Raw genomic sequence first — 27,272 nt, 5'->3', positions numbered from 1 at the left:
TGGCGGGGCGGGCCGAGGGCGGTGCCCCACTTGCTGCTCCGCCCCGGCCCATCTGCAGGGGCGTCCGGGCCCGGCCGGGGTCTGCATTGGGGCCGCCTCCTGGTCTCCGGAGAGGCGGCAGGGGGCGCTTGCAACACGATCTCGCACCCCTTCGCCAAGAAAGCCAGGAGACTGACCCAGCCCCGTGAGGGTGCGGGGGCCGGGCGGGGGCGGGTCTGCTGGCACGTGGAAGGGACGGGCTCTCCCGCGGCTGCTGCGTTGTGCGGGAGGGGCTGGAGATGTGGGGACTCTTGGAGTGGGGAAGGGGCTACAGAAAAAAAAAAAGCCAGTTCGGGCTCTCTTAGGCCAGACAGGGGCAGCCTCTGCTTCGCACTTTCAGGCGGCTCAGACGGGTCCCGGAGGATGCCTGAGAGCCCCCTCCCTCGTCGCCTCCTTTTCTTCTTTCTCCTTCCTTTCCTCCGGGTTCCCCCGGGAAGGCGCACCTGGAACGGCTAGGCCTGGAAAGAGGGGCGGAGGTGGAGGTGGGAGGGGACGGGAAGGGGTGAGGCCCGAGGGAAGGGAGCTATTGGTGCGGGGGGAGGCCGCTCCTGGGAGGCGGGGGTGTGGGGGAGCAGAGGTCGCTCCTCCCCGGCACCGCTTAAGGGGGAATCGGAGTAGCTGCTGACGCCCTGAAGAAACGACCTGCTGAGGCTCCACAGCGTCTTTCAGGGTCCTTGGAGGGGCAAGAAGAAGGTGGCGAGGGCACAAAGAGGATGGGGCAGTGCTAGGTTGGAGCCACGGGACAGGACAGTGTCCAGAAATCTGTGGAGAAAGAGTAGTACCAGGATGAAGACTCATTCAGGAAACGAGGTGCCCAGTTCAGAGGCTGTAATGGGAGTACGTGACACCTAGAAAGAAGGTATTGCGAGCTGTCGCTTCCCAGTGAGAGGCCAGTGTCGGGTGAAGGCGCACTTCAGTGTCCAGAAGAGAGTAGTATAGTGGGGTGACAGGCAGTACCAAGTTCAATTGGCAATGTACTAGGGGATCAGTGTGAGGCTAGCGCCAAGCAGGGCCAAGGGAAGGCGAGAGTGGCGAGGAGGTGAAGCCCCAGGGGAGGGCACATTGCGGGTTTTCCTTTCCCCGAGAGTGACATCATGGCAAATTCCCAAACCGGACGCACCCGGCTCGGGTGATGTCTAGCTGGTCAGAGCCAGCTCGGACCAGCGTTGGGGAGCTTGGTGACAGTCTGAGGGGCTGGGCACTAGGTTCGGAGGGCCGATGCTCTGCGGGCGGGGTTCTGCTCCACCTGCCTGCAGCACGGACTGTGCCCTCGGCCAGCACGCGGACCGCAGGGAAGGGCTAGGGCCGGGCTTCTCTGGGCCAAGGATCAAGGTTCCTGGCTGGGTTAGGCCCCCAAGCTTTCCACGCTTCGGGATCCATGATCTGAAGAGGGCGCCGGAGAGCCGGGCGCAGCGCGGTACCCGCCGGGGGTGTGACTTAATCTGTCCCCGCCCTGGGCGGAGTCACCGAGCTTTGAGACTCGCCCACAAGCCCCGAGCGACTCCGAGGTGGCCCTTCCCGGCGGAAGTGAAGAAGCCGGGAGAAGGAGGCAGCGGAAGTGGCTGCGTTACTGCAGCCCGTGCGCATGCGTCCTCTGCCTCGTTGCCGCTTTTTGGGCGGTACTCTGCCCTGTGTGCTCTTCTCCACGTGAGGGGCTGCGCGAATTCCCAGTGGTGTCCGCACGCTCAGCCCCTCTGCAGCTCTCGTGCCCTTCACGATGGCGGGCATCCTGTTCGAGGATATTTTCGATGTGAAAGACATTGATCCAGAAGGCAAGAAATTTGATCGAGGTAAGTAAGGTGTGTAGGGGCGGGAAGAGGTCAACACGCCCACCCACCCCAATTGGCCCATCCCACCCTCTCGGTACCTCCTTCAGGAAACAGTTTTTTTTTTTTTTAACTCCGTGAATGAGAATCTTGAGAGCTTTTTCTATTATATTTGCGTGCCTGGTTCCTGGGTGGTCCTTAGCCATGGTGCTGGTATACTCCTGGTAACCTTTCTAACTCCTTACAGTTATTACGTGCTCTACTGGGCGCCTCGCTCGCACACTTGATCCTTATAAAAGTAGGTGGTACCGTACCTGTTTTGTTACCTCAGGTCTTTGCAGCGAGTTACCTACCTGCCTTCCTCACACATAATTTTGAATTGGCCTAAGAACTTTTAGCTCTTTTCGCAGCTCTCTTAGTTGCGGTCAGCTGACTGCTTGGTGTATTTATTAACGATCCGGAAGTTGTTTTTTTTTTGGTGTCACTTTGCCTGGAAGCAAATTTAAGACACATGTCAGTTCTCAATGCATCCCGCAGATTCCCTCAGTACAATGTCTCCTACCAGGAAGAGTAAGTCTCTGCACAAGTGAGAGTTTAGTCTAAATCATCCAGGCAAGTTTAGAGCCTAGAGACTGGTACTGCTAGAGGAGCTTTGCGGCTTTCTTGGGTCCTGTCACCTGCTGAGGTTACTACCGGCTTCCTTCTTGTGAGTCAGATTCTGACTGCAGTTGTGCGAGGCTGGTGGGTGTGGGCACGTTAGTTGATTTGATCTCTGGCATTTGACCCCAAGCTGGCATCCCTAGGCTTTGTAATTATGTCTGTTCACTCACTCTTCCCCAGTATCCCGACTGCACTGTGAGAGTGAATCTTTCAAGATGGACCTCATCTTAGATGTAAACATTCAGATTTACCCTGTAGACTTAGGTAAGTATTGAACACAGACAGTGCAAGAGGATTTTGGTCTTTGGTGTCCCCTTCTTCACTCTGATGTTGCTGCTCTCTTCAGGTGACAAGTTCCGGTTGGTTATAGCTAGTACTTTGTATGAAGATGGTACCTTGGATGATGGTGAATACAACCCCACAGATGACAGGCCTTCCAGGTGAGGTAGCAGTAAACCAGTGACTGCAATAAGAAATGTATAGAAAGTATTGTATGACGATTATAGATTATAAATTTTATACAAATATATAATTATATATTATAGAAAATTTGATTTTTACAATAATATATGGTATATAATTTACAATGCATATTATATGCTAATGTGTAACATAAGTTATGTAACATGTATTCAATATATTGTATACTATATAATATGTATATGTTATATATAATATATACTAGTACTATATGTAATTATGAGGATATGAATGGAAGGTATAGTGTATTTTATATGTTATATGATGTTATGCATTATATAGAATATATGCTATATGTTATATATATTATATTGTATATTATATAATATGTATATGTTATATGTAATATATACTAGTACTATATGTAAGTAACTATGAGGATATAATGAATGGAAGTGTAACTTATATGTTATATGATGTTATATGTTATATATAATGTATGCTATATGTTATATATGTGTATTATGAAGAGAAAAGTGTAAGCATATAGAAAAGTCTTTACTTCTAGGGATAAATGACTGTTGTCAGTGGAATCTGAATTCCCTTACAGACACTGCTGCAGTTAGAATTCCGATAACTAGAGCTGGATATGACGGCTTTTGTCTATAATTCCAGAACTCAGGAGATGGATCACGGGTTCAAGAATATCTTTATCCTTACATCAAGTCTCAGGCCAATCTTGACTACATGAGACCCTGTGTTTAAAAAAAAAAAAATTGAAAAAAATTCAAATGACTAGTTTTCTTGATAACTGAGAGCAGTGATCGTAAGCTTGTGAATTGCAGCAGTTTATTTATTTGAGACAGGGTCTTCTCACTTTGTAGTCCTGGTTGACCTGGTCTATGTAGATCATAGACCTCGGCCTCCTCGGTGCTGGAATTAAGGTTATTGTACCACCATTGGTTGCAGGTGTAGCTTTTTGAAGGATGAGGAAAGAATTACGTAGTAACCTAGATTTTTGTGAGGAAGTTTGGTGTGATAGGAAGACTATGAAATAGTAGGTCTGGTAATCTTAATCCCTATGAAATAGTAGGTCTGGTGGTCCACGCTCTTAATCCCAGCACTCGGGAGACAGAAAACATAAGTATCTAATCTATCAGTGAGTTTGAGGCCAGCCAGTTAGGATAGCCAGGACTATATAGAGAGACTTTGTCTCAAAGGCTGATAGGCCACGGATCACTGAGTTTTCAGCTCTCAGCCTTCTGTTTCCTCATCAATAAAATACAGATGGTCATGTCCAGCTCACAGGATTTCTGTGGGAGTTAAGGAAGGTCACACTTCTACAGTGCTTCTTACCAGTCTCCATTTGTAAAAAAAAATATTTATTTATTTTATGATGAATACACTGTAGCCATCTTCAGACACACCAGAAGAGGGCACCAGATCCCATTACAGATGGTCGTGAGCCACCATGTGGTTGCTGGGAATTGAACTCAGTGCTCTTAACCATTGAGCCATCTCTCCAGCCCATCAGTGTCCATTTTTAAAGTTCCGTTATACCCTTACTATGAAGAGTAACCTGGTGTGTTGTTTGTAGGGCTGACCAGTTTGAGTATGTAATGTATGGGAAAGTGTACAGGATTGAAGGGGACGAGACCTCGACTGAAGCAGCCACACGTCTGTAAGTATCACACTCTAGAAAATGTCTTCTCCTTCCCTGTTCTGAGGTCGGGCCATGCTTCTATTTCTGGTTTGGGCCCCCCTTTTTTCCTTGTATTCCAAACCTAGGTGGGAGAATTTGTCTTGGGAACAGTTTCCAGTCTGAATGTGGGTCACGTAATGTTACCCATTGTCAGGGTTTCAAGACCAGAGGAGACACTGGTAATCTTGCTTTGTGAGAGATGACAGAGCATCTTCCTGGAGAACTACATGCAGTATTCATAACTAGGCCTTTCTTTTGTTGCTTTTTACTTAAGTATGTGCTGCTTCTCTGCATCCCAACCCTTGGATCTTCGGTTTCCCTGCCTGGCTTTTTTTATTTTTCTTTAAGATGATGTTAAAACAGTGTGATTGTCAGAAACTTGAAGCTGAGAAATAGTAAAAGAATCAAAAATCACCTAGGGAATCTTTTAGATATAGAATTTGAATAGCTGGTGTGGTGGCAAATACCTTTAATCCCAGCATTTGGTAGATAGAGGCAGGTGGATTGCTGTGAGTTCCAGACCAGCCTGTTTTACAGAGTGAGTTCCAGGACAGCCAGGGCTACATAGTGAGACCCTGTTTTTCAAAAACAAACAAACAAACAAACAAAAAAAAAGTTTGAGTAGGCTTTTTTTTTTTTTTTTTTGATTCTTTACAATGTTTTCTCCTCTTCTTCCCTCCTCCTCCCTTTTAACATAATTTCCCTTGTTAGTCGAAAATTCTCCCCAACTTTTTTTTCTTTTGAGACAGGATCTCTCTGTGTAGCCTGGGCTGGAACTGACCAGGCTGCTCTTGAACTCAGGAGCTCTATTTGATTGCCTCCTGTTGTCCTGCTGCTGGGTTTAAAGGCATGAGCCATCTCCTGGCTCCTTAGCATTTTCAAAAATGCATTTATTTGTCTGTATATATCAGGTGCAGGTGTGAGTCCACCAAGGTCAAAAGAGGGCATTGGATCCCTTGAAAATGGAATTACAGTGGTTGTGAAATGCGTTGTGGTGCTGTGAAGTGAACCCAGAGCTTCTTCATTCTGCAAGAAGAGCTAGTAATCTTAAGGCTGAGCCATCTCTGCAGCTCCTGCCTAAATCTTCTTTTGTATGTCTCCTAGTTCTGGGCTTAGCAGTGTTTCCTCCTCTACTAGAGTAAACCACACTGCATTGTGCATGTCTGCATTCAGTCTTGTCCTAATCTCTGGGTTCCCAATGGCAAAATACTAGGAGAGTACCCTTAAAACAATGAATGGAGACCTGCTAGGAAGCAGCTGCTTTAGAGCTCAGACTCAGGACAAGGGGCCTTCTGTTTCAGCTCTGCATATGTGTCCTATGGGGGTCTGCTCATGAGGCTTCAGGGTGATGCCAACAACCTTCATGGATTTGAGGTGGACTCCCGAGTGTATCTGCTGATGAAGAAGCTGGCGTTCTGAACTTTGTGGGAAACCAGACTTGCTGCTTGGTCACTTACATCAGGGACATTGCTCAGGCCTGTGTGGAAGCTGTCTGTTCACCTGTAAAAGGGGCGGGGCTCCGTGTCCACTATGGGTATGTCTTCAGTTTGTCTAAATTCAGTGGAAAACTGACTTGTCTGTAGAAGGCCACGTGGGAGAGCTTAGCATGAACCTAAAGTTGTATATGATTTTTTTTAATTAAAGTTTACTTTTTCAGACTCTTCTCCATCATTGGGGGTTGGGGAATCCAAGGTTTTGCTTTCGATATTGAGCCCGCACTGGCCTTGAACTTGATTTTCCTGCCACCACCCAGAATTTCTGGGATTGCATCACACCTGGTATATGCAAATCTGGGTCTTAAAACCCTCTGTTCTAAATCTGTCTCTCTTTGATTCTCTCTCTCTGTCTCTCTTTGATTCTCTCTCTCTGTCTCTCTTTCGGATTTTCTCCTACCTCACCCTACACCCGCACCCCCAGAATCCCACCCTGTGTGGCAGAGTTCTGTCATCTGAATCCTGGGAACTGATCTGTGAATGGCAAGACGAGCTTCTTTACCTACTGAGCCTTTTTGCTGGCCTCCGGTTGTCTCTCAATGACCTGGGCTTCTCTCTGGAGCTGGTTTCCCTGCTGGGATGCCTGGGGTGTTTCCTTCCCCGGCTTCTCTTTTGGTCTTTACAAGAGGCGTTAGGAATAATGTTTGGGAAATGGGTGAAAATGAGTGGTCTCAGCAGGGAGAAGCAAAGGTGTTTTTCCACTTTCCACAGTAGGGTGTGTGGGTGTGATGCTTTGGGGGATGGGAGGAATCTTCATGGAATCTTATAATCATCCCTTGGACTCATGCTTTTGTAGGGTTGAGGGAAAATGGAGTAGGTTACACTGGAAGATCCTTATCAGTAATAGTGGTACAATGCCACTGTCACTGGAGCCCAGTCCCAGCAAAGTAAAGGGAACTTGAAAAGTATTCTGCTTATAAGCACTTTTTCCCCCTTCAAACATATATTTTTGTCTTATTGTATGTGTGTGTCAGGGAGAAGGTAACTTTCAAGAGTCCCTTCTCACATGTGGAACACATTTGGTTAAATTTGATGTCGGTCTCCTTTACCCACTGAGCTGTCTTGCCAGTGTGTTTTTCATTTGTGGGGTGTGTGTGTGTGTGTGTGTGTAAGAAATAATGGAATCAGCTACACAGAATGATTTGGTTTAGGAATTTGGTTTTGGCAGTGCAGGGATCAAACCTGAGGCTTACTAGGAAAGCAAGTGTGGCATCCCTCAACTGGATCTTTAGGGAAGGCTTAAAAAACCAACCAACCAACCAACAAACAAAAAACCTTAAGGGTGGAGTCTGAGTGTCAACTGTCTGAAACTTGTAATATAGCCAAAAGGGACCTTGAACTTGTGATCCTCCTGCCTCAACCTTACAAACTGCTAAATTTACAGGTATGCACCTGGTTTCAGGATTAGAGTCTTAAGAAGGTAGTGTTACATTGTAGAAACCGGTTACTGGGATTTGCCAGTGTGAGGTGCCTGGGAGTTGGGCTAAGCTGCAGTTCAACATTGTCACGTGCCATCTGACTGCTAAGAAGCCACAGTCTTGTCTAGTTCTGGGTTTTACGTGCTGCAGTGTTTCCCTTGATGATTTGTTTGTATTTTTGGTTTTGTGCTGAGAGGATTGAACCCAGGACTTGTGTTTGCTAGGTAAGAGCTTTACCACTGAGCCTTGATACTATATCCCTGCCATGAAAGTTAATTTCTGAGACAGAGTCTTTTGTAGTCCAGTATGGACTCAAACTTTGTATGTAGCATGTGCCATTAACTTAAGTTTTACTTGTGTGTATGTATGATGTGTACGTGCAAGAACACATGTGATGGGTGTGCGCAATGAGGTCAGGAAACCTCTGGGTATTAGTTCTTGCCTCTGCCATGGGCTCCGGGCATCAGCACTTTCATCTACTGAGCCATTTCACTGGCCCTAAATTCTTTTCTAAATGTTAAATTCAGCCTCCTTCAGTGTTACAACAAATTACAAATTATACTTAGCTTAGAATTAGTAGATGAAGGACTCTCACATAAAAACTGACACTGAGATTCTGATTTTTTTTAGCTATGTGCATTCATTGATTCCTTCGTCAGGTTCCGCCCACACTGTGTGAATTGTTATCCCCACAAGTTCCGGTCTTCTTCTCAGAGCTCCTTAAGACTGGGTGTACTCTCCAAGGACTTGGAAGTCTCTGCATTAATTGGACATGCTAGGCAGTTCACCACACCGGGTAAATGGATGGGCTGAGCCTCAGACTGGAATGTCCTTTTTATGCTTGAGGGCTGTGTGACCATTGGGAAGCCTACCCGGCCTTGGTGTCTTCATGCATAAAACCAGATGGATAATACCTACCATACAGTGGTGGGAGGGGAGGTCCTGGGGCATCTACTGCCTGTGTGAAGAACACCTTTTCCTTTGTGTGTGTGTGTGTGTGTGTGTGTGTTCGGAATTGTGACATCCTGTCTTTCCTCCTTTACTTTGGGACAGAAGACAGGGAAAACTCCTAACAGTCTTCTCAAAAGACTCTGGCCATTGCAGGTTGACCCTTGGCAATATAGTTTTTGTGCCTCTAGCACCAACAAAGCTGAGAATCAGGTTTACTTACAAAAACCATAAGTCTGCCTTCATGGTGGGGGGTGCCCAGTAGAGTTCATCGAGGTCACACAGGGCTGCGTTTTAGATGCGCTTGTGGAAATTAGAAAGAGCCTTCTACTGCTCTGTGCTCCTCCTGCTGTGTGCACTGTGGAGCCTGACTCTTGCCACTTCCTGCACTTCCGCCTGCCCTCCACAGGAGGGAAGCAGGAGCCTAGGCCTGGGTAAGCTCCTGCTGAGCTGCTGATGCTCTTAGCTGTTTGCTCAGCTGCCACATCCAAGTGTAGTCTTTACTGAACCGTCTGCATGGCCTTACCTGGGGTGTGGAGTTCCCCAGGCTTCCTGTTAGCTTTCTTGGGAGGTAGGGTCCAGGAGATCTGTTGTCCCAGTGAAGAACATTGGTCCTTTGAGTTTTAATTGGCTTTTGGGTACTCTCATTTATTCTCTTACAGGTTCAGTTTTTTTTTTTCTTCCCACTAAGTAGGGACAGTCTTTCTAAGAGATAACCTGCTAATCCATTATCAAGAGCAGTATCTCTTGAGGACCAAACATTCTCACTGAGAATTAACAGTGAAGGGAGCCAGGGCCTTGGGAGAGCACTTAAACTTGAGCAAAGGGAAGTTCCCTTTTGTTTTCTGATACAGTGTTGGTCTCTACCTGGGCTAAAAGGCTAGACCAGTCTAGGCATTTGCAGACTTGATGTATGAAAGCACATATAGAGAATTAGTGATTTTCAAATTTATACAGAAAATAGACCAATGATAACTAGCTGCTCTGATGAATATTGTTGATAGGTTAAAAAAAATAGCTCCTAAAATTTTGCAATGTCCTGTCCTGGGTGTCCCTTTCCCAGGGCCTTCTGGGAAAGCAGGACATCTGGTGCAGCTGCAGCTGCCTCTCCTGGGGAAGCTCATCCCCAAGAGATGCCGCAGATGCTCACTGTACCAGTGCACCTAATGCTTCCCGAGACACATTCCTGAGATGAGGGTACATTGCGATTGGTTGAGGGCTGGTAGAGTTAGGCATGGTGGTGGAAGGGTCAGGAAACGGGATGGAGCTGGGGTGGAGACCCGTGGGTGGGCAAGGTAGATGAAGGAGGGAAGAGTGTGTAACCATCAGGAGCAAGGCTTGGAGAAGGAGGAAGTCCACCTTGGAGGTTGAGGGCCAGGGAGTCTTTGTTGGAAGCCCCTGGCACAATGTCTGGGGCTTCCAGGGTCTGAAGTGAGGTTCCGGCAAAGAGCTCGTGAGTGCCATTCACGGGTCCGAGTGTCCCGTTCAGGTATCCAGGGATTTGGTCTAGGGACTGGGAGGTTTGATTTAGCTGACCAGGAACAATCTTGGCGCTGAATCCTTGAAGCCTGTTTAGAAGTCCAGGGCCAGTAGTTCTGGCTACAACACTGAAGTTCGTCTCCAAGAATCCAGAAGTCCTGTTTGGGAACTTGTTTAGTGTGAGGAGTTGAGAGGTACTGCTTGGGACAGCTGTGGTGGGCAGGGTCCTTCTGACACAGAGGGCGGGACCTTCTACCAGCAGCAGGAAGCGCACCTTTCCCCGAAGCAGTTGTTGCAAGCTCAAGAAGAGGGCATTGGGGTCGTTGTGAGCTGTGGTCCTGCCCTGTGGAGGAAGCTGAAGGCAGAGGATGGGCCTGAGGCCAGTGAACGGGCCGACATATCAAGGCCTCTTCTGACTAAGGAGAGAAGATTTATTGCAGCACCCGGGTATTATGGCTGAGAAGCGTCACTCCGTACAGGCTAGTTTTCATACACCGAAAGCACCTACAATAGCACCTACAATCCCTTGTCTTCCCCCAGGTCCTGAGAGGAACTGAGTAGGAGGGTAGTTTCTATAGGTCTGAGGACTTACCTGGGTTCCTAGGAGGCCCTGCAGGGCCCCCAAGAGGAGGCGAACCTGCCCAGAGAGCTGTCCGAGGAGGGATGAGAGGCAGGGAGCTTCCAATTGCCCTCGTGCTGCCATCACCCCCTCCAGTAGAAGGGACACTGCCCCTAGAATGTCCTGTGCCTTGCTCTGCTCCTGGGAAAAAAAAGTAAAACGTACTAAGACTGGGTGGGGAGCCCATAGGAGTAGCCAGAGGATGACTCATTCGAGCTGAGAGTTGGACAGGATGAGGGTCCCACCCATTGCAGGAATTCCTTCACAGTCTCCTAATAACCGGTCATCGGCCTCTGCTTCACCAACTCCAGTGTCCATCAGTGTAGCCTGTCTTGCATGGACTCTTAGAAAGCCACCCCACCTTGTCGCAGCTTTTACCTCTAGGCTGCAGCATTGTAGACCTAGTCTTTCTGATATAAGACTGTTGCCCACAGAATTTCTAAGTTAAACGTAGCAACAGAACTGTCACCATAACCATGAAGATGAAGGGAAGGGGCTTAGCAAATGGCAGAGCTAGATATGATGATGATGGCACATGCCTGTAATCCTAGCACTAGGGGGGCTGAGACAGGAGGATCACAAGTTCAAGGTCAGTCTGGAATACATGGTTAGACCCTGTTACAAACACAGAGCTAGACCTGTGTTTTATATAACTCATCCTTCTGACCCAGGATTCCTAGGAGACTTGAAAAGAAAGGAGATTCTACATAGTACAGGTATGTGCCACCTGGCTTGCTTTTGCTGCTCTTGTTTATTTTTTGAGACAAGGTCTCACTAAATAGCCTAGGCTAGCCTGTAGCTCCTCATCTTTCTGCCCCACTCTCTGAGCTACAAGGATTTCTGCTTTGTGTCAGGATAGATACAGCTAGATTTCTGCTGTATGCTCAGCAAGAATTTGAATCTTGATTTTGCCTTAATTTAGTGGTACTTTCTGCTTTATGTCACCTGTGGACATCAGATCAGATTTCATGCCAACTTAAAGTTGAGAAGCTGGGCAGGGCCAGTGCACATCTTTGATCCCAGCACTCGGCAGGCAGAGGCAGATGGGTCTCTGAGTTTGAAGGCAGCCCGGTCTATAGAGCAAGTTCCAGGATAGCCAGGGATAGACACAAAGACACCCTGACTTGAAAAACCAAAGAAGGAGGAGGACGAAGATGAAGAAGGAGGGAGAAGAAAGAAGAAGGAAGGAGGAGGGGAAGAAGAAGATGAAGAAGAAGTACGAGGAAGAAAGAAAGAAATGAAGGAAGGAAGGAATGAAAGAAAAAAAGAAAAAGAAAGTTGAAGAGTCCTTGAAATGGCTTAGTGGGTAAAGGTGTTTGTGGCCAAGCTTGATGACTCTGACCTCTATATAAACAAATGCATTAAACAAAAAGATTGAACAAGAATAAGAACAGGTCAAAGGTATGGACATGAAAGGCTTCTAACCAACTTTTTATGGTATTTAGTTTCAAATCTTTATAGTATGCATATATCTGTACTATCTCATGTATATGTGTGTGTATACACACACACATACACATATATACACACACACACACATATATATATACACACACAAATACACACACATATCTACACATATACACACACATTTTATATATATATATACATACAAATACACACACACATATATACACACACACATATATATATACACACACACATATATACACACACACAAACACACACACACACATATATATATACACATACATATCTACACACACATACACACACATTATATATATATATATATATATATACATACAAACACACACACACACACACACATACAAGTGTGTGTGTGTTTGAGATAGCATCTTATCCCTGACTGGCCTTGAACTTACAGAGATATGTTTACCACTGACTCCTGAGTGATGAGATTAAAGCCATTATGCCAAACCTATTTGATCAGAAATTTGTCATTGCTTTCTCAAGAGCTCATCATAGGTGAATGTAACCTGGGATACAGTCGCCAAGCTGGAAGTAAGACTTTTAGGGAATTCAAGAATTTTCAAGACTATGAGGAGCAGGAGGATCTGGTAACAGGACTTAGGGAAGGCGATGTAACAAATCCTTCTCCCCGCCCTTTTCTTGAGATGGGGTCCCATGCTGGAGTCCAGCCTGGCTGGGAACTTCCTAGGATAGCAGGTGTGAAAGAAGCACACTTGAGTCCCGGGGCCTCTTACCGTCTGCGTTTTCCATTCTCCCAGGCTGAAGTCCACGGCAGGCAGCAGGACAGGGGTAGACAAAGGGTTAACGTCAGGACACTGGCTCTGTTAGGAAAGATGGGGCCAAGAGGAAAGAGCTGAAATGCAGGTCAGGATGGTGGCCCATGACTGGGGTGGTGCTCACACTGGAGCATCTAAGATGAATGCAAAGCCCAGTCCTTGTCAGGGCTAAGGCATGGTGGTCTCGCCAAAGACAGTGCTGGAGTGAGAGGAACCGGAGGCCTGAGTCCCTTAACTCAGGTAAGTGGGTAGAAAGCAAAGGGCTTGGGGTTGCTCACCAGTCGGCTGTGGAGGAGGTGGGAGTCCCGAAGCAGTTTATTTAGAAGTCTGGGGTCACAGGCAGGAGGAACTGGGCTGGACAGAGTTAGTCTTGCGGTGAGGAGAAGTATGACCACCAGGAGCAAATCTTAGATGAGGAGAGGTGAAGTTGAAGGGAGATAAGGAGAAGCACATTCTGAGGTGGTGACTCGGGGATCCCCATTTGGGAGCCAGACCTGAACTCCAGGGGTCTGCTGTCCAGACAGACACCTTTTCTTGGGAGATTGGGTTTCCCAGCCCTCTGCCCTCCTTGCCCCCTGCCAAACCATTCTTGAACTTGTCCCTAGTCCCTTATGTAGCCTTACCAGTCAGCTCCATTCTGGCCAGGGTGTCTAATTGGAGTGGCTCCCTGTATGGGGCCTCTCCCCTGAATCTTTCCTGGGGCCATGGAGGCGGCTTGAACGTTTGCACTTCTGCACAGAGTGGGGTGGGGGATAGGTGGGCCAAGGAATCTATCCTGAAAATGACAGAAAAAGTGAATCTTTTCATTGGGTTTTAAGAAAAAGACTTTCTGGCATGGGGAAACGTGCTTGGAGCCCTTGAGCTACTGGTCAGCCAGGGCTAGTGTTAGTGTTCCAACTGGTCCCATGTTTTCTTGTGACTAAAGCATATAGTGTCCCCTCTTTGTCTGGGCTCCTCAGTGATTCTAATAAAGTCCTGGTGCCCCATCTACCATTGTTGCTCTGCTGGGAGAAGCAATATATTACATAGGCATCTTAAGTGGACTCAAATTCTGAGCACCATTGGCTGTTAGCTGGAAGAGAATGTGGGATGGGGATAGAGAAAGGAGTGTTGGGCTGGAGAGATGGCTCAGTGGTTAAGAGCACTGGCTGCTCTTCCAGAGGTCCTGACTTCAATTCCCAGCAACCACATGGTGGCTAACAACCATCTGTGATGAGATCTGATCCCCTCTTCTGGTGTGTCTGAAGACAGCGAAAGTGTACTCATATACATAAAATAAATAAATAAAAATAAAGAAAAGAAAATGGGTCATCAGGCCAAGAAGAGAAAGTGGCAGGTGAGCACCTGTGCCAAAGAGCCACTATGGTGCTGGGAGTGGGGCTGGGGCAGGAGATTGGGTAAAGACATAGGGACCACCAGAAGCAGGAATTAAAAGACACTTGCTTCTCATTCTTACCCTTTTTGCCCCACAAACAAAACCCCAGACTTTTCTTTGGATTTTTAAATTTTGAAATGCCCCGATACTCAAATGAAAGGGCTAAAAGAACTAGGACTTCCTGAGGCAAGTGGCCTGGGAGACACTTACAGAGCAAGACGAAACCTACCTCACATGGCTTATTTCACCTTAGACACAGCTGCAGCTGCCTCCCTGCCCCCTCCAGATCCCTTCCAAGTCCTTCCTGGGACCCTCACTTTTCACAAGTTGAGCAAAGAGACCTGCACCTGATTCAATATTAGGATCTCCTGTAGGTCTGTCAACACACACAAACTCCCCTCCCATTCCCCTCTCCTGCCTTGGCTCACCTGACCCAGCTGCTCGGTCCCAGGATTCAGAACCTTAAGCTAACAACAATGACAATATGAGAATGGGATTAGGATTATGTCCCTAGGACAGCGTTCTCTAGCTCCATACACACACCTCTTATTCTCTCATGGTCCTGAAGCAGCAAGACCTATGCTGTGCTGAATTCTACCGAGTCTGTGAATAGTCCCTCATAAACCAGTTACCCAACCCCCTTTCCCTGCTCGGTCCCCCGCTCCTCCCATTCTGGGAAGGCTCCACTCTTCTTGACAAAGGTCAGTGCCTGTAGGTTCCAGTTTGCTGGCCCCTCCCCCAGCTAAGAGCCCGGTCCTTTGGTCCTTTCTCGTTTCTTCATACCATACCCTCACTTAACCCCAAATGGTGCTTGCCGCTCACCGGGTGGAGAAGGGCTTCAGGTGCACAGCAGGCAGCACTCCGGGGAGCTGGTAGGTGGGAAGACACTGGCTGGGGTACAGCCCTCCTCTGTAGTAGGGTCACAAGCCTGCCCAGGCCACTTCCGCCCAATCAGAGAGCAGAGAGCCACCAAGCCCTGGTGAAAGACCCGGAAATGACGACTTCTTTTCCTATCTACTGGGACTAGAGCCCATGGTTGGACCATGGTCCATAAATGGAGCCCAGCTCCTCCACCCCCACACACCCTAGACAGGATCTATACAGCAGGAACTGTCTCATATCCTAGGGACATGAGCACCTGGAACTCGGGTGAGAGAGAGAGAAGAAGGACAATCTGGCAGAATCCATTTGTCCCTGGGAAAGACAGGTCTTGTTTTAGATTGATGAAATCCCAGTTCCTGGCTCTCCAAATTTCTCTTCCCTGAACTGTATACCTGGCTGCTGAAATCTGACAGCACTCTGGCTTTCTTGCAGTTCCTTCCATTTTCCTCTGCTCCACAGGAGTGTTTTTCCTGGCGTTTCCCCTTTCCAACTGGCAGTGTAGGGATTGCCTATATTAGAGAATAATCATGTTACAGGAAAGGGGGTTTGGACGGTATGTGGGACCCGGGGAGAAAAGGGATACATGTTTGGTTAAGACTGAGCCCAGAGCATGTCTTTAATCTTAGCACTTGGGAGGCAGAGGCAGGTAGATCTCGGCAAGTTTGAGACTAGCCTGGCCTACCTAGTGAGCTACAGGCCAGCCAGGGATACATACTGAGAATCTGTTTAAAAAAGAGAGACAGATAGATTGACTAGGCTCAGGTGTCCTTCTTTCTACCTGGGTACAGAGACCTGGAGAGCTAAACTCGCTCAGCTCTGTGGGCAAGCCTGCCCTTGGTTGTTCAATGGCCCTCTTCCAGTCTTACCACTATACATGTGATGAGAGAAATAACCAGGCCCATCTGTTCCTGTCTTAGGAAAGACAGCTGCCGAGCCTCCCCCACAAATACCTCTTTGCTGGCTCCTCTCTTTCTTCCTTTGGCCCTGGCTCTAGCTCCTGTGCTTTCCCTCAGTCCCTGTCTCCACACAGTCTCTGTCCTCAGGGACCTCGGCCTGACCTTGTCCTCTCTTCCTTGTTCTTCCTCAGGCTTTCTCCTGTGCCTCCTCTGAGGATGGGCTATCTTCTAAGGAGTATGGCCCAGATCCCGGAATTCTCTAGTTGAATAAGAGATGCCTCCTAAGATTAGGAAGCCTGGTGCTGGGATAGTGGGAACTGGTGGGGGTGGGAGAGGGTGTGGAGTCATGTCTAGAAAAGCAGGACAAAGGTGGGGAGTGCGCTGGAGAGAAAGAGGGTCATCCCTAGGATGAAGGAAAACCAGCGGCCAGAGGTGATAGTTGGATGGACAGGTTGGGGTGGTGGATTATGGCTCCGGTCAGCCATCGGGAAGCACTGCTGGATTCTGGGAAGCACAGGCTAGGTCCCTGTTCCTGGGAACTAAAGAAAGAGAAGAGACCTTAGAAGGGAACTAGGAACACGGCCAGAGTGAAAGGAAGGGGGTGCTATGGGTCCTAGGTAGGGGAGAATAAGTGTCCTTTTCAAAGACAAGTCACCATCCTCCAGCGGCCCATCCTGCTCGTGACTGGTACAGGCCCGAGGCTCAGCCTCTGCCCTTCACTAGCCTGAGGCTCTGGTCTTAGGATGGACACCACCTCCAGGGGTGGCCTCAAGAAGTGTGTGTGGGGGTGTCGAGGCCCGCCTATCCTCCCCCTCTTTGCGCCCCCTGGTTCCTCCCTTCCCCCTACCCACTCCGCTCCCCCCTCCTCCAGTCCCTCCCTCCTCCCCTGCCGGGTCCCAGCCTGTCCCCCTCCCCCACTCGCGATCCGGCCGCGGCTGCTGGGCCGGACCCCCCGGGCTCAGCCGGGCTCCTTGTGGAGCCGCCGCCGCGCCCCGTTTTCTGAAGAGGAGGCCCCGGGCCGGAACGCCTGGCGCGGGCATAAAACGGGCCAGAGCCGGCGCCTAGGGCACTAGAGTGGCGTACGGCCCGGGTCAGCGCCCCTCCGCCCGCTCTCTCCCGCCCCGCCCGGCCCGGAGCGGACCAGGCGACTGCGAGACGAGCCCCTCGCCACTGCCCCCCTCCTGGCCCCGGCCCCCTCCTGCCGGCCCGCCTCCGGTCCGGCCCTACTCCCTCTCCTGCTCCCTCCTCCCGCCCGCCTCCCCAGCTGTCTGCTCCGCGTCATGCCGAGCCTCCCGGCCCCGCCGGCCCCGCGGCTGCTCCTCGGGCTGCTGCTGCTCGGCTCGCGGCCGGCCGGTGGCACCGGCCCGGAGCCCCCCGCATTGCCCATCCGTTCCGAGAAGGAGCCGCTGCCTGTCCGGGGAGCGGCAGGTAGGTGGGCGCCAGGGGGAGGCGCGGGAGGGGAGTCTGGCTCGGGGCAAGTTTACATCCACAGGGAGAGGGCCCCGGGCGCAGGTGGCTTCGCGCAGCGGGAGGGTGGGAGGGGAAAGCAGAGGCGGCGAGGTGCACGTTGCCAAGGGACCAAGGGCCTGGCGGGCAGAGCCCGGAGCAGGCATTACGGCTCTAGCAACCGGACAGCGGCCGCCAGCCAAGCCCGTCCCCGCAGGCTGCTCCTTCGGCGGGAAGGTCTATGCCTTGGACGAGACGTGGCACCCGGACCTGGGGGAGCCTTTTGGGGTGATGCGCTGCGTGCTGTGCGCCTGTGAAGCGGTGAGTGGATACCGAAGCTGCCCGCCCTACCCTAGAGGGTAGCGGAACGCTGGCGTCCTTATCCGTAGTAGACTCGGAGATGCTCTGGGGAAGGCTTGGTCCGCAAATCGGAGGAAACCCCTTTCAAGTGTGCGGTGTTGACAGTTATTGATCGCCCACAATGTGACTGGCTTTTAGCCAACTTTCCCCCTCCCGTTACAGCCTCGCTAGATAAATGGCGTTATTACCTCTACTTTGCAGACAGGGACGCCAAGGCTCAGAGAAGTTAAGAAAGTTGTCCAGGACCATGTAACTTGTAAAGAGCAGAGTCGGCTGACTCCAGCAGAGTAGCTAACCCTGGGGTCTGATTCCCTTAATTTTCCTATGTTCTCTGCCATCAGCCTCAGTGGGCTCGCCGTGGGAGGGGCCCTGGCAGGGTCAGCTGCAAGAACATCAAACCTCAGTGCCCCACCCTGGCCTGCAGGCAGCCGCGCCAGCTGCCAGGACACTGCTGCCAGACCTGCCCGCAGGGTGAGGCCCGCTGTGCCCGGAGTTAGGGAGGGTGGAAGGCTCTAGCACTAGGTCCAGAACGGCTTGGATCGCGGAGGAGGACTGGTCCTCCTGGTACCTTGCTGACGCCAGTGGTCTTACTTATTACTCATCCTGGACGCAGAGCGCAGCAATCCAGATCCACAGCCCGCTGGCCTGGTCTTCGAGTATCCAAGGGACCCAGAGCATCGCAGTTATAGCGATCGAGGGGAACCCGGTGCTGGGGAGCGGACACGTGCTGATGGCCACACGGGTAGGCTGGGGTGGAGGTGGGCCGGATGAAGTTTGAGTCCCGCAGCAAGGCTTGACAGTGCTCAGGCCATCTTCTCTTCTTGAAGACTTTGTGGCGTTGCTGACGGGACCGAGGTCGCAGGCGGTAGCTCGTGCTCGAGTCTCTTTGCTGCGCTCAAGTTTACGCTTCTCTATCTCCTACCAGCGGTGAGACAAGGGAGAGGGCAAGGACCAGGAGTAGTAGAGGGGGCGAGAAAGAGGAGTCTGTAGGTTATAGATCCAGTCTCACTGGACCTCTCTTCACAGGCTGGACCGTCCCAGCAGGGTTCGGTTCACAGATCCCACAGGCAACATCCTGTTTGAACACCCTGCAGCCCCCATCCAGGATGGCCTGGTGAGATGATGCCATTTAAGAGTGCTTATCCAAAATGGGCACCTGCCGAGAGCGTGCTTTGCATTGCCTCCTTTGGTTCTCACAACAGCCCAGTGGGAGAAAGGCCCTGACATTATGATGCCCATTTTACAGAGGAGGGAACTGAGGCTCAGAATAGCAGAATGTGATTTGTTCAAGGTCATTTGGCTAGTAAGCGGTAAGCCAGGACTTAAAATAAAGGCTCCTGGGTCCGTCTTAGGAGGGTCTCGGGTCTCCCTCCCACACTCCTTCCTCATTAGGTCTGGGTCTTCTAGCTGGCTTGTTCTGCATACTTACCATAGACTTCCTTCCCTCTTCTCCCTAGATCTGTGGGGTGTGGCGGGCAGTGCCTCGGCTGTCTGTGAGGCTCCTGAGGACAGAGCAGCTGCGAGTAGCCCTTGTGACACCCACTCACCCTTCAGGAGAAGTCTGGGGGCCTCTCATTTGGCAGGGTGCTCTCGCCGCAGGTAGGGGGAGTGGACAGTTCTTAGATGTCAGGAGCTGAGCCTTCAATGCAGGTGGGTGGACTGAAGAGAGGATTTCTTATGGCTTTCATGGTCCTTCACTCCCCAGAGACCTTCAGTGCCATCCTGACCCTGGAAGACCCACAGCAGCGGGGTGTCGGGGGCATAGCCCTGCTCACCCTCAGTGACACAGAAGATTCCTTACATTTTCTGTTGCTCTTCCGGGGTCTGCTGGGAGGTGAGTAATGGGGAGGATGTCCGTGAACGTGTTCGGGAGGTTGCTCACCTTTCAGAAATGCTCACATGTGCAGCGCTTGCAGGACTAGCTCAGGTTCCCTTGAAGCTTCAGATTCTCCACCAGGGACAGGCACTTCGAGAGCTCCAGGCCAACACCTCCGCTCAGGTAAGGGGAGGCCTGCGTCTTGCCGGTACTTCCCCTGACACTCTGACGTCTTGCTGTTGCCCATCACATTCTTCTGTTTGCTCACAGGAGCCAGGTTTTGCTGAGGTGCTGCCCAGCCTTACAGACCAAGAGATGGACTGGTTGGTGCTGGGGGAGCTGCAGATGGTCTTAGAGAAGGCAGGTGGGCCAGAGCTACGCATCAGCGGATATATTGCTACCAGGCAGAACTGTGATGGTGAGGATGGGTGGGGCTTGACACCGTGGTGCACATAACTCAGAGGCACATCTGTGTGTTAAAGAAGAGGCCAGAATAGATACAGGATTGGGGGTCTGGGTGTGGGCAAGCCTGCTGCCTCCTGTCTTATCCCCTGCAGTTCTTCAAAGCGTCCTGTGTGGGGCTGATGCCCTGATCCCAGTTCAGACGGGTGCTGCTGGCTCAGCCAGCTTCATACTGCTAGGAAATGGCTCCCTTATCTATCAGGTAAGAGTTGGCAGCTGTAGGGGGGCAGGGAGGCCAGCAGGGCAGGGCCTTGACCTGCAGGGGGAAAGGCCCTAGGTCTTGGCTGGCAATTCAATTGCCCTCCCCCAACCCTGCCCACCAGGTGCAAGTGGTAGGTACAGGTAGCGAGGTGGTGGCCATGACACTGGAGACCAAGCCTCAGCGGAAGAACCAGCGCACTGTCCTGTGCCACATGGCTGGATTCCAGCTGGGAGGACACATGGTGAGGGCTCCAGGCAGAGTTGTGCCAGGGCTGCCAAAACATGGGCTGCGGGAAGCCAGGTTGGTTGAGTAGAGGTGTGGAGCACTCTCCACACACTCGGGGGCTCTCTCAGCGAGTCCTTCATTCATTTGTCTTAGTACACCTGAGGCTGGAACCCTTGTTCTCAGCAAGCTAATAGTTAAACAGTAAATGCCACTCTCAGGAAGGGTGCAATAGGCCATGTGATAGCACTAATTGCTACCTTTGGGGTCTTTCTGTCAGGCATGAATGTGTTTGCCTTCTTTATGTATCTTTTGACTTTTGCAGTTCCCTTTGATAGAGGAGAATGAAAGGCTCTCAGATGAGTAACTCTTCAAGGGTTGTGCTGTGTCTAGGACTAGGCAGAGGAGGGTCTTGACAGTTGACCTACAAAGCTCTTGTCCAGTGTCAGTGGAATGTGGAAGGATGTATGTGTGGTGTGGCATCAAACACGGAAAGCCTTTGGGATCTGAAAGAGAGAGGGCTTATCCTTCTTTAACTCCTAGGCTGTGGGTATCTGCTCTGGGCTGGGTGCCCGCGGGGCTCATATGCTGCTACAGAGTGAACTGTTCCTGAATGTTGGTACCAAGGACTTCCCAGACGGAGAGCTTCGGGGGCATGTGACAGCCCTGTGCTACAGTGGGCACAGTGCCCGCTATGACAGTGAGTGCCTCACAGTCTACCTGCCCTTCTTTGTCCTCTGACCTGCCATCCAAGCATCTAAAGAATTAGCCAGAGAGCCAGAGCCTCATGTGTCTTGCTCTGTCTGATCTCTGGTTGGCATTTAGAGAGGTGCGTTTGCAGAGGGTGATGCCGACGGCCAACCTTCCCTGTTGCCACTGTGCAAGGAATCTAAGACTTGCTGTTCCCTGGGCCCTGTGGTAGCGTAGAAGGAGATTAGGAGCACAATCTCACAGTCTCTCTTCTGTTTGGATTTAGGATTGCCTGTGCCTCTGGCAGGGGCACTAGTGCTGCCTCCTGTGCGGAGTCAGGCCGCAGGGCATGCCTGGCTTTCCTTGGATACGCACTGTCACTTACACTATGAGGTTCTGTTGGCTGGGCTTGGTGGCTCAGAGCAAGGAACTGTCACTGCCCACCTCCTCGGGCCTCCTGGGATGCCAGGGCCCCAGCGGCTGCTGAAGGGTTTCTATGGCTCAGAGGTAAGGGCTTGGGACGTTTCTGCTTCCTTCCCTTGAGGGGTGTATGGGACTGTTGTGGTAGAGAGCAGGTGCCTGGCTGTAGGTGTCTGACAGGCCTGGGTGTGAATCTGACTCAGCCTTTACTATGCATTTGCTTTTGTCTATACGTTTCTGTCTTAAATGATTCATTCCCAGGATAGAGGTCCCAAGCCACTAAGAAAGTAGGTGGGATGGTCCACATCCTCTTCAGTGGTGTGGGCTGCTGTAGTAGACTTGCAGTCAGAAATTCCTAGCCTCAGAACTGTTCTCCACTGTGAAAAGGCCTTGATCTCTCTCCTCTGTGTGTGTGTGTGTGTGTGTGTTTTAAACCTGAAAATTGGAGACTGTGGGCTTTGTCCTAAGGTGGGGCTGGAGAGGTAGTTCAGCAGGTGCTCTTCAGGAGGACCCATTTTCAGTTCTTGGCATCCACTTGTTAGCTCATAACATATGTAACTCCAGTTATAGGCAATCCAATGTCCTCTTCCGGCCTCTGTGGATGCCAGGCAAAATGCTCATTCACATAAATGAAATGATATAAAACCCTGAAGTGCCTTGTCTGTCTGCAGGCTCAGGGTGTGGTAAAAGACCTGGAGCCTGTGCTGCTGCGGCACCTGGCCCAGGGCACTGCTTCACTGCTGATCACCACCAAGAACAGCCCCGGAGGAGAACTACGTGGGCAGGTACGTGAGGACGGTGCTTGAGCTTTCTGATCCCTGAGGTGGTAGTATTAAGTTCTTTTCACTCATGAGTATGAAGTCACACAGCTGCATAAGGCTGCTGGCAACCTACGGCCCTGCCTTTGCAGCTAGGATGAGTCCTGAAGGGAATAGTCTCCTCCTGGGTGCTCCTGTCAACAGCCAACAGTGGTTGATAGAGACATGAAGGAGAACCCCAGTCAGCCTCAGTTTCCCTCTCTGCCCAGGTGCACATTGCCAGTCAGTGTGAGGTGGGAGGCTTGCGCCTGGCCTCAGAAGGAGTACAGATGCCTTTGGTTCCAAATGGAGAGGCAGCTACGTCACCCATGCTGCCTGCTGGGCCTGGTCCTGAAGCCCCAGTACCAGCCAAACATGCGAGTCCTGGGAGACCCCGAGATCCTAACACATGTTTCTTCGAGGGGCAGCAGCGTCCTCACGGGGCTCGCTGGGCACCCAACTATGACCCAGTCTGTTCCCTCTGCACCTGTCAGGTAGGGTGTCTGGGTAAGGCACAGTTGGCTACAGGGTCTGGGGCAAGGGGCCCAACCTTCAAAGCCTTGGCCCCTCTCTACAGAGACGAACAGTGATCTGTGATCCTGTAGTATGCCCACCACCAAGCTGTCCCCACCCGGTGCAGGCACCGGACCAGTGCTGTCCCGTGTGTCCAGGTGAATGCAGGGGAGGAAAGGTAGTGGAGGGGCATCCATGGGAAAGGAGTGTTCTAGGGAGGGAAGCAGGGGCCACTCTCTGCCTCACCCTTTCTTCGTCTCCACAGAGAAACAACACAATAGAGACCTTCCCAGCCTACCAAATCTGGAGCAAGGAGAGGGTAAGTGGAGATGGTGGGTCCAGGGATGGGAGGATCCGAAGAAGCTACTGGATTGGAGAAAGAAGGTAACAGATTGTGTGTATGGGGGAAGCTGAGGTGCACGGACTCTAAGCATCTCTGATAAGTTGTCTTTCGTGTCCACTGGCTCTTGGCTTAGGCTAGTGTGGGACTGGCTCGAGGCTTGGTTGTGGGCCTAGGTGGTCAGACTAGTTCTAATGGCAGTTGGGGACTCTTCCCTACCAGGCTGCTATTTTGATGGTGACCGTAGCTGGAGGGCAGCGGGCACTCGATGGCATCCGGTCGTGCCTCCCTTTGGCCTAATTAAGTGTGCTGTCTGCACCTGCAAGGTATGGCTGCCTAATCTTCTCTGGTATCGTAACCCAGTCAGGTGTGCAAATAGAGGTAGGGGGCTTCCCAGAGAGCAAGCCTGTCCTTGGTGAGGAGGTCTCAGGATGGTATTGTAGCTTGGGTTTGAGAGCAGATTTCCTGCAGGAGGGGTAAGAAGCTGACAGGTGCAAGCTTTGGCTGTGCCATGACTGGGTTCACATGATCCTCAGTGACTTCTGTACTTTCCCCAAGAGCCCCATTCCTGCCCTGTTTGCAAAGATGGCACACTTTATAAGATACAATGAGGGCTGGATTCAGACACAGGACAAACTCAGGCCTCTGAGCACTGGTCACACATATATTGGACCTGAGGTGGGGAAAGGAGAGAAAAAGCAGTGTGAGGTTTGCCTGACACCCTCTCTCAATGGGTGCCCACAGGGGGCCACTGGAGAGGTGCACTGTGAGAAGGTGCAGTGTCCTCGCCTGGCCTGTGCTCAGCCTATTCGTGCCAACCCCACCGACTGCTGCAAACAGTGTCCAGGTGAGAGGCCTGGTCATAGAGGCCTCACTCTTGGGGTTGGGTAGGCCCTGACCTGTGTTTTGGGGTGCATGATGGGGATGGAAAGGAACTTCTCACTCACCGAGCACCGCTCATGTTCACCCTGAAGCTAGTGCCCTAAAACAGTGGGAAGGACATGCATATATGCAGTGAGGTGATTGGGGCTCCAGTCCCATCAACTTAGATGTTCATCTGCTTACCCAGCCCTCCATCTACCCATCCATCCATCCATCCATCCATCCATCCATCCATCCATCCATCTATTCATTCATCTATCCACTCATCCATCTATCCATCTGTCCACCCATCTGTCCATTCATCTGTCCACCCATTCATCCATTCATCCATCTATCCACCCATCCATACATCCATTCATCCATCCATCCATTCATTAATCTATTCATTCATCCATCCACTCATCCATCTATCCATCTGTCCATCCATCCATCCATCCATCCATCCATCCATCCATCCATCCATCCATCCATCTATCCATCTGCCCACCTACCCATCCATCTACCCATCCATCCATCCATCCATCCATCCATCCATCCATTCATCCATCCATTCATCTATTTGTTCATCCATCCACTCATCCATCTATCCATCTGTCCACCCATCTGTCCATTCATCTGTCCACCCACCCATTCATCCATTCATCCATCCATCCATCCATCCATCCATCCACCCATCTATCCACCCATCTATCATCATTATTTATATACTCCATTTGTAATCCATCTACCTATCCACCCAATCTCCCATCCATCCATCCATCCATCATCCATCCACCCATCCATCCATCCATCCATCCATCCATCATCCATCCATCCATCCATCCGTCTGTCCATCCATCATCTACTCCATCCATTTATTCACCACCCATCTCCCACCTACCCATCCAAATTTATCACTTACCAAGAACCAGAAACTACTATGCAATAGGAATTCAACAAGGAGTTAAAGTTAGTTGTCTTTTATGGTCTGATTTTGTCTTTTCTTTCCCCAGTAGGGTCAGGGACTCATGCCAAGCTAGGAGACCCCATGCAGGCTGATGGGCCTCGCGGGTGTCGCTTTGCTGGGCAGTGGTTTCCAGAGAACCAGAGCTGGCACCCATCAGTGCCCCCTTTTGGGGAGATGAGCTGTATTACCTGCAGATGTGGGGTAAGTGAGGGGCTTGTGTAGTGTGGGCAGTAGTGCCTGGGAGAGTCCTGGAGATGGCTTTTTCTGAAGAGGCTGAAGACTAAGTGTCCTGTGAGGAACCTCAGTAATTCTCCATCCTGAACCAGGCTGGGGTACCCCACTGTGAGCGGGACGATTGTTCGCTGCCACTATCCTGCGGCTCAGGGAAGGGGAATCGCTGCTGTTCCCACTGCACAACCCAGAGGTGTAAGTGAAGGAAGCAACAGCTGCTGTGGGCTGGCTGTATGACCGTGGGAGGGAAGGGCGCCCTATGGAGGTAGGAGTCGTAAGTGCAATCCCAGATCACCTCTCCAGACTTACTGTCACTTCTTTACAAATGAAATTTCTGAAACTTAGAGGAATTAAGCAGCCACACTGCAGGTGGTGTATGCTGACTTGCCTGGACACTTCGGTCCTTTCTGAGACTAGAGCAGAGATGTCCTGCCTGGTCCACCATGTCTTCCATCAGGCGACCCTGCTTTCTATCTCCTACCTTCTGTCTTCAGCAGCCTCTGAGACTAGAACCCTTCCAGAGCTGGAGAAAGAAGCTGACCGCTCCTAGGGAGCATCCAAAAGCACATGACCAAGAGGACAGGCCCAGGCTTGGAGGAGGAGTGGCGCTGAGGACCTTGATTCTCCTGTGGGAACCCAGTGCCTTTACTGCCTCTGTTCTGCTTCTTCTCCTCCCCAACTACCTCTGGGAACCACAATTCTACAAGGGGAAAGACTGCTGGGTCAGACCGAGGCCATATTCGTGCGAACTCCTGCACTGTCTTCTTTTGGCCTCTGCCCCAGAAGCTTAACTCTTTTCTTCTGTACAAAACACCACTGGCTTATTGGGATTCTTTAATTTATCCTCACTCAGCACCAAGGGGTCCCTCACACCATTCCTGCTGCCCCTGAGCTGAGCAGAGTCATTATTAGAGATTTTTGTATTTATTAAAACATCTTTTTTTTTTTTTTTTTCAATCTTTGGGTTTGAGGTAGGCTTTTTGTGGCCAGGCCCCTGAGTAGGTGACAGTAGATCTGACAGACCAGAAATAAGAGAGAAGTCCTGGGCTCAGATTCTGACCTGGGAGCTGGAAGGGGATTGGGGAATGGGATGGCCAGTTGGATGGTATATCTAGGTTCCATTAAGAGGATCGGGATTCTCCATAAAAGGGGGTAGAGCAGCAAGAGACTTGGTAGCTTCAAGCCGAGTTACCCGTCACTGGCATTTTTGCTGATGCCATGTCTGTTCATGCCAGGATGAAACCAAAGTTCTCTATTTTTGTCTGAAGCACGCTACACACTTTCTTTCCTGAAAAGTTGTTTGTTGACCAGTTATGGGCAACCCTACATCATACTGAATCGGGATTAGTCCTCATTTGGTTAAAACCAAGCTCATCATGTCAAAAAGTGCTGTGGTGGGCAGGGTAACAGGAGACCCCTCCCCTTGCTCTTTCCCATTTCCCCTCATCCCTGCCATCAGGAACCGGATATCCCTTCAGGCTCCATGTTCTAGAGAAACAAGGGCAATATGTTAGAAATCATATACACACACATGTATAAGTGATGCCGGATAAATCTGGTAGTACAGAAGGTGGGAAAAGTCACAGCTGTTAATGTTGGGCCTGCTGAAAGGGTAGCTAACAGTCACCGTCTTAGTCCTTCAGCGCTCCGGGTCTATGCAGTTCTGCGGTTACTTCACCGGGATGATTCACTCCAACGTGCCCTGCTCCCTTTGTGTCAAACACGTTGTATCACAGGAAGCATCCGTGGCACATACATTCTGCAGTCAGGCACCTGGCCAGTATTTGTTAGGGAAAGTGCTCGAGTTGCTGTGGAATTTCTGGAGCTTGACTGGTGGCTTGATTGGAGGGTGGCAATGGGCTTTTGTTGTGTTTGGCAGGATGTTTGTGGAGGGCTAGGTTGTGAAGGAGGCCATTAAGGGGGTAGCTGGCCAGGCCTGACCTTTGCTGATGTAGTAGGAGGTTCCAACAGGGGTGAACCAGGGATGAAGGCCAGACAGGGATGAGAAGGCAAAGGG

The 27,272-nt window shown here is 50.7% G+C and overlaps 3 protein-coding genes across 3 annotated transcripts; 2 read left to right on the top strand and 1 right to left on the bottom strand.

Annotated features, from left to right (window-relative positions):
* The first annotated feature begins 713 nt into the window (after positions 1 to 713).
* On the top strand, positions 714 to 6,243 carry POLR2H (RNA polymerase II, I and III subunit H). The gene is made up of 5 exons (XM_080919559.1): positions 714 to 1,829; positions 2,646 to 2,729; positions 2,812 to 2,905; positions 4,483 to 4,566; positions 5,889 to 6,243. Exons 1-5 carry the CDS (start codon positions 1,757 to 1,759, stop codon positions 6,004 to 6,006), a joined length of 453 nt encoding a protein of 150 aa, XP_080775685.1. The 5' UTR covers positions 714 to 1,756; the 3' UTR covers positions 6,007 to 6,243.
* Positions 6,244 to 9,223: 2,980 nt separating this feature from the next.
* On the bottom strand, positions 9,224 to 16,695 carry THPO (thrombopoietin). Its single transcript, XM_080919549.1, is given in 7 exon segments — positions 9,224 to 9,704; positions 9,706 to 10,280; positions 10,518 to 10,685; positions 12,734 to 12,820; positions 13,054 to 13,181; positions 13,399 to 13,550; positions 15,425 to 16,695. Coding segments are annotated over 7 exon segments (1,272 nt in total). The 5' UTR covers positions 15,475 to 16,695; the 3' UTR covers positions 9,224 to 9,592.
* Positions 16,696 to 17,208: 513 nt separating this feature from the next.
* Positions 17,209 to 25,932, top strand: CHRD (chordin; the record flags this gene model as incomplete). The annotated part of the gene is given in 24 exon segments (XM_080919461.1): positions 17,209 to 17,368; positions 17,371 to 17,526; positions 17,529 to 17,695; positions 18,076 to 18,205; positions 18,348 to 18,476; positions 18,562 to 18,661; positions 18,761 to 18,848; positions 19,192 to 19,333; positions 19,440 to 19,568; positions 19,642 to 19,733; positions 19,821 to 19,968; positions 20,108 to 20,214; positions 20,336 to 20,455; positions 20,980 to 21,136; positions 21,413 to 21,633; positions 22,218 to 22,331; positions 22,574 to 22,837; positions 22,921 to 23,014; positions 23,122 to 23,175; positions 23,419 to 23,522; positions 23,941 to 24,043; positions 25,071 to 25,225; positions 25,351 to 25,450; positions 25,750 to 25,932. Coding segments are annotated over 24 exon segments (3,090 nt in total). The 3' UTR covers positions 25,806 to 25,932.
* Between the last annotated feature and the right edge of the window lie 1,340 nt (positions 25,933 to 27,272).

This window comes from Micromys minutus (genome assembly GCF_963924665.1).
Source record: "Micromys minutus genome assembly, chromosome: 7".
Lineage (NCBI taxonomy): Eukaryota > Metazoa > Chordata > Mammalia > Rodentia > Muridae > Micromys > Micromys minutus.
This window is presented reverse-complemented; position numbering and strand designations above follow the sequence as displayed.

Excerpts from the sequence above, each read along its gene's own strand:
- POLR2H (XM_080919559.1), top strand. The coding sequence starts at position 1,757 with ATGGCGGGCATCCTGTTCGAGGATATTTTCGATGTGAAAGACATTGAT. Across the intron at positions 2,730-2,811 it reads GATTTACCCTGTAGACTTAG|GTGACAAGTTCCGGTTGGTT; the intron begins GTAAGTATTGAA and ends TGCTCTCTTCAG. Across the intron at positions 4,567-5,888 it reads ACTGAAGCAGCCACACGTCT|CTCTGCATATGTGTCCTATG; the intron begins GTAAGTATCACA and ends CTTCTGTTTCAG.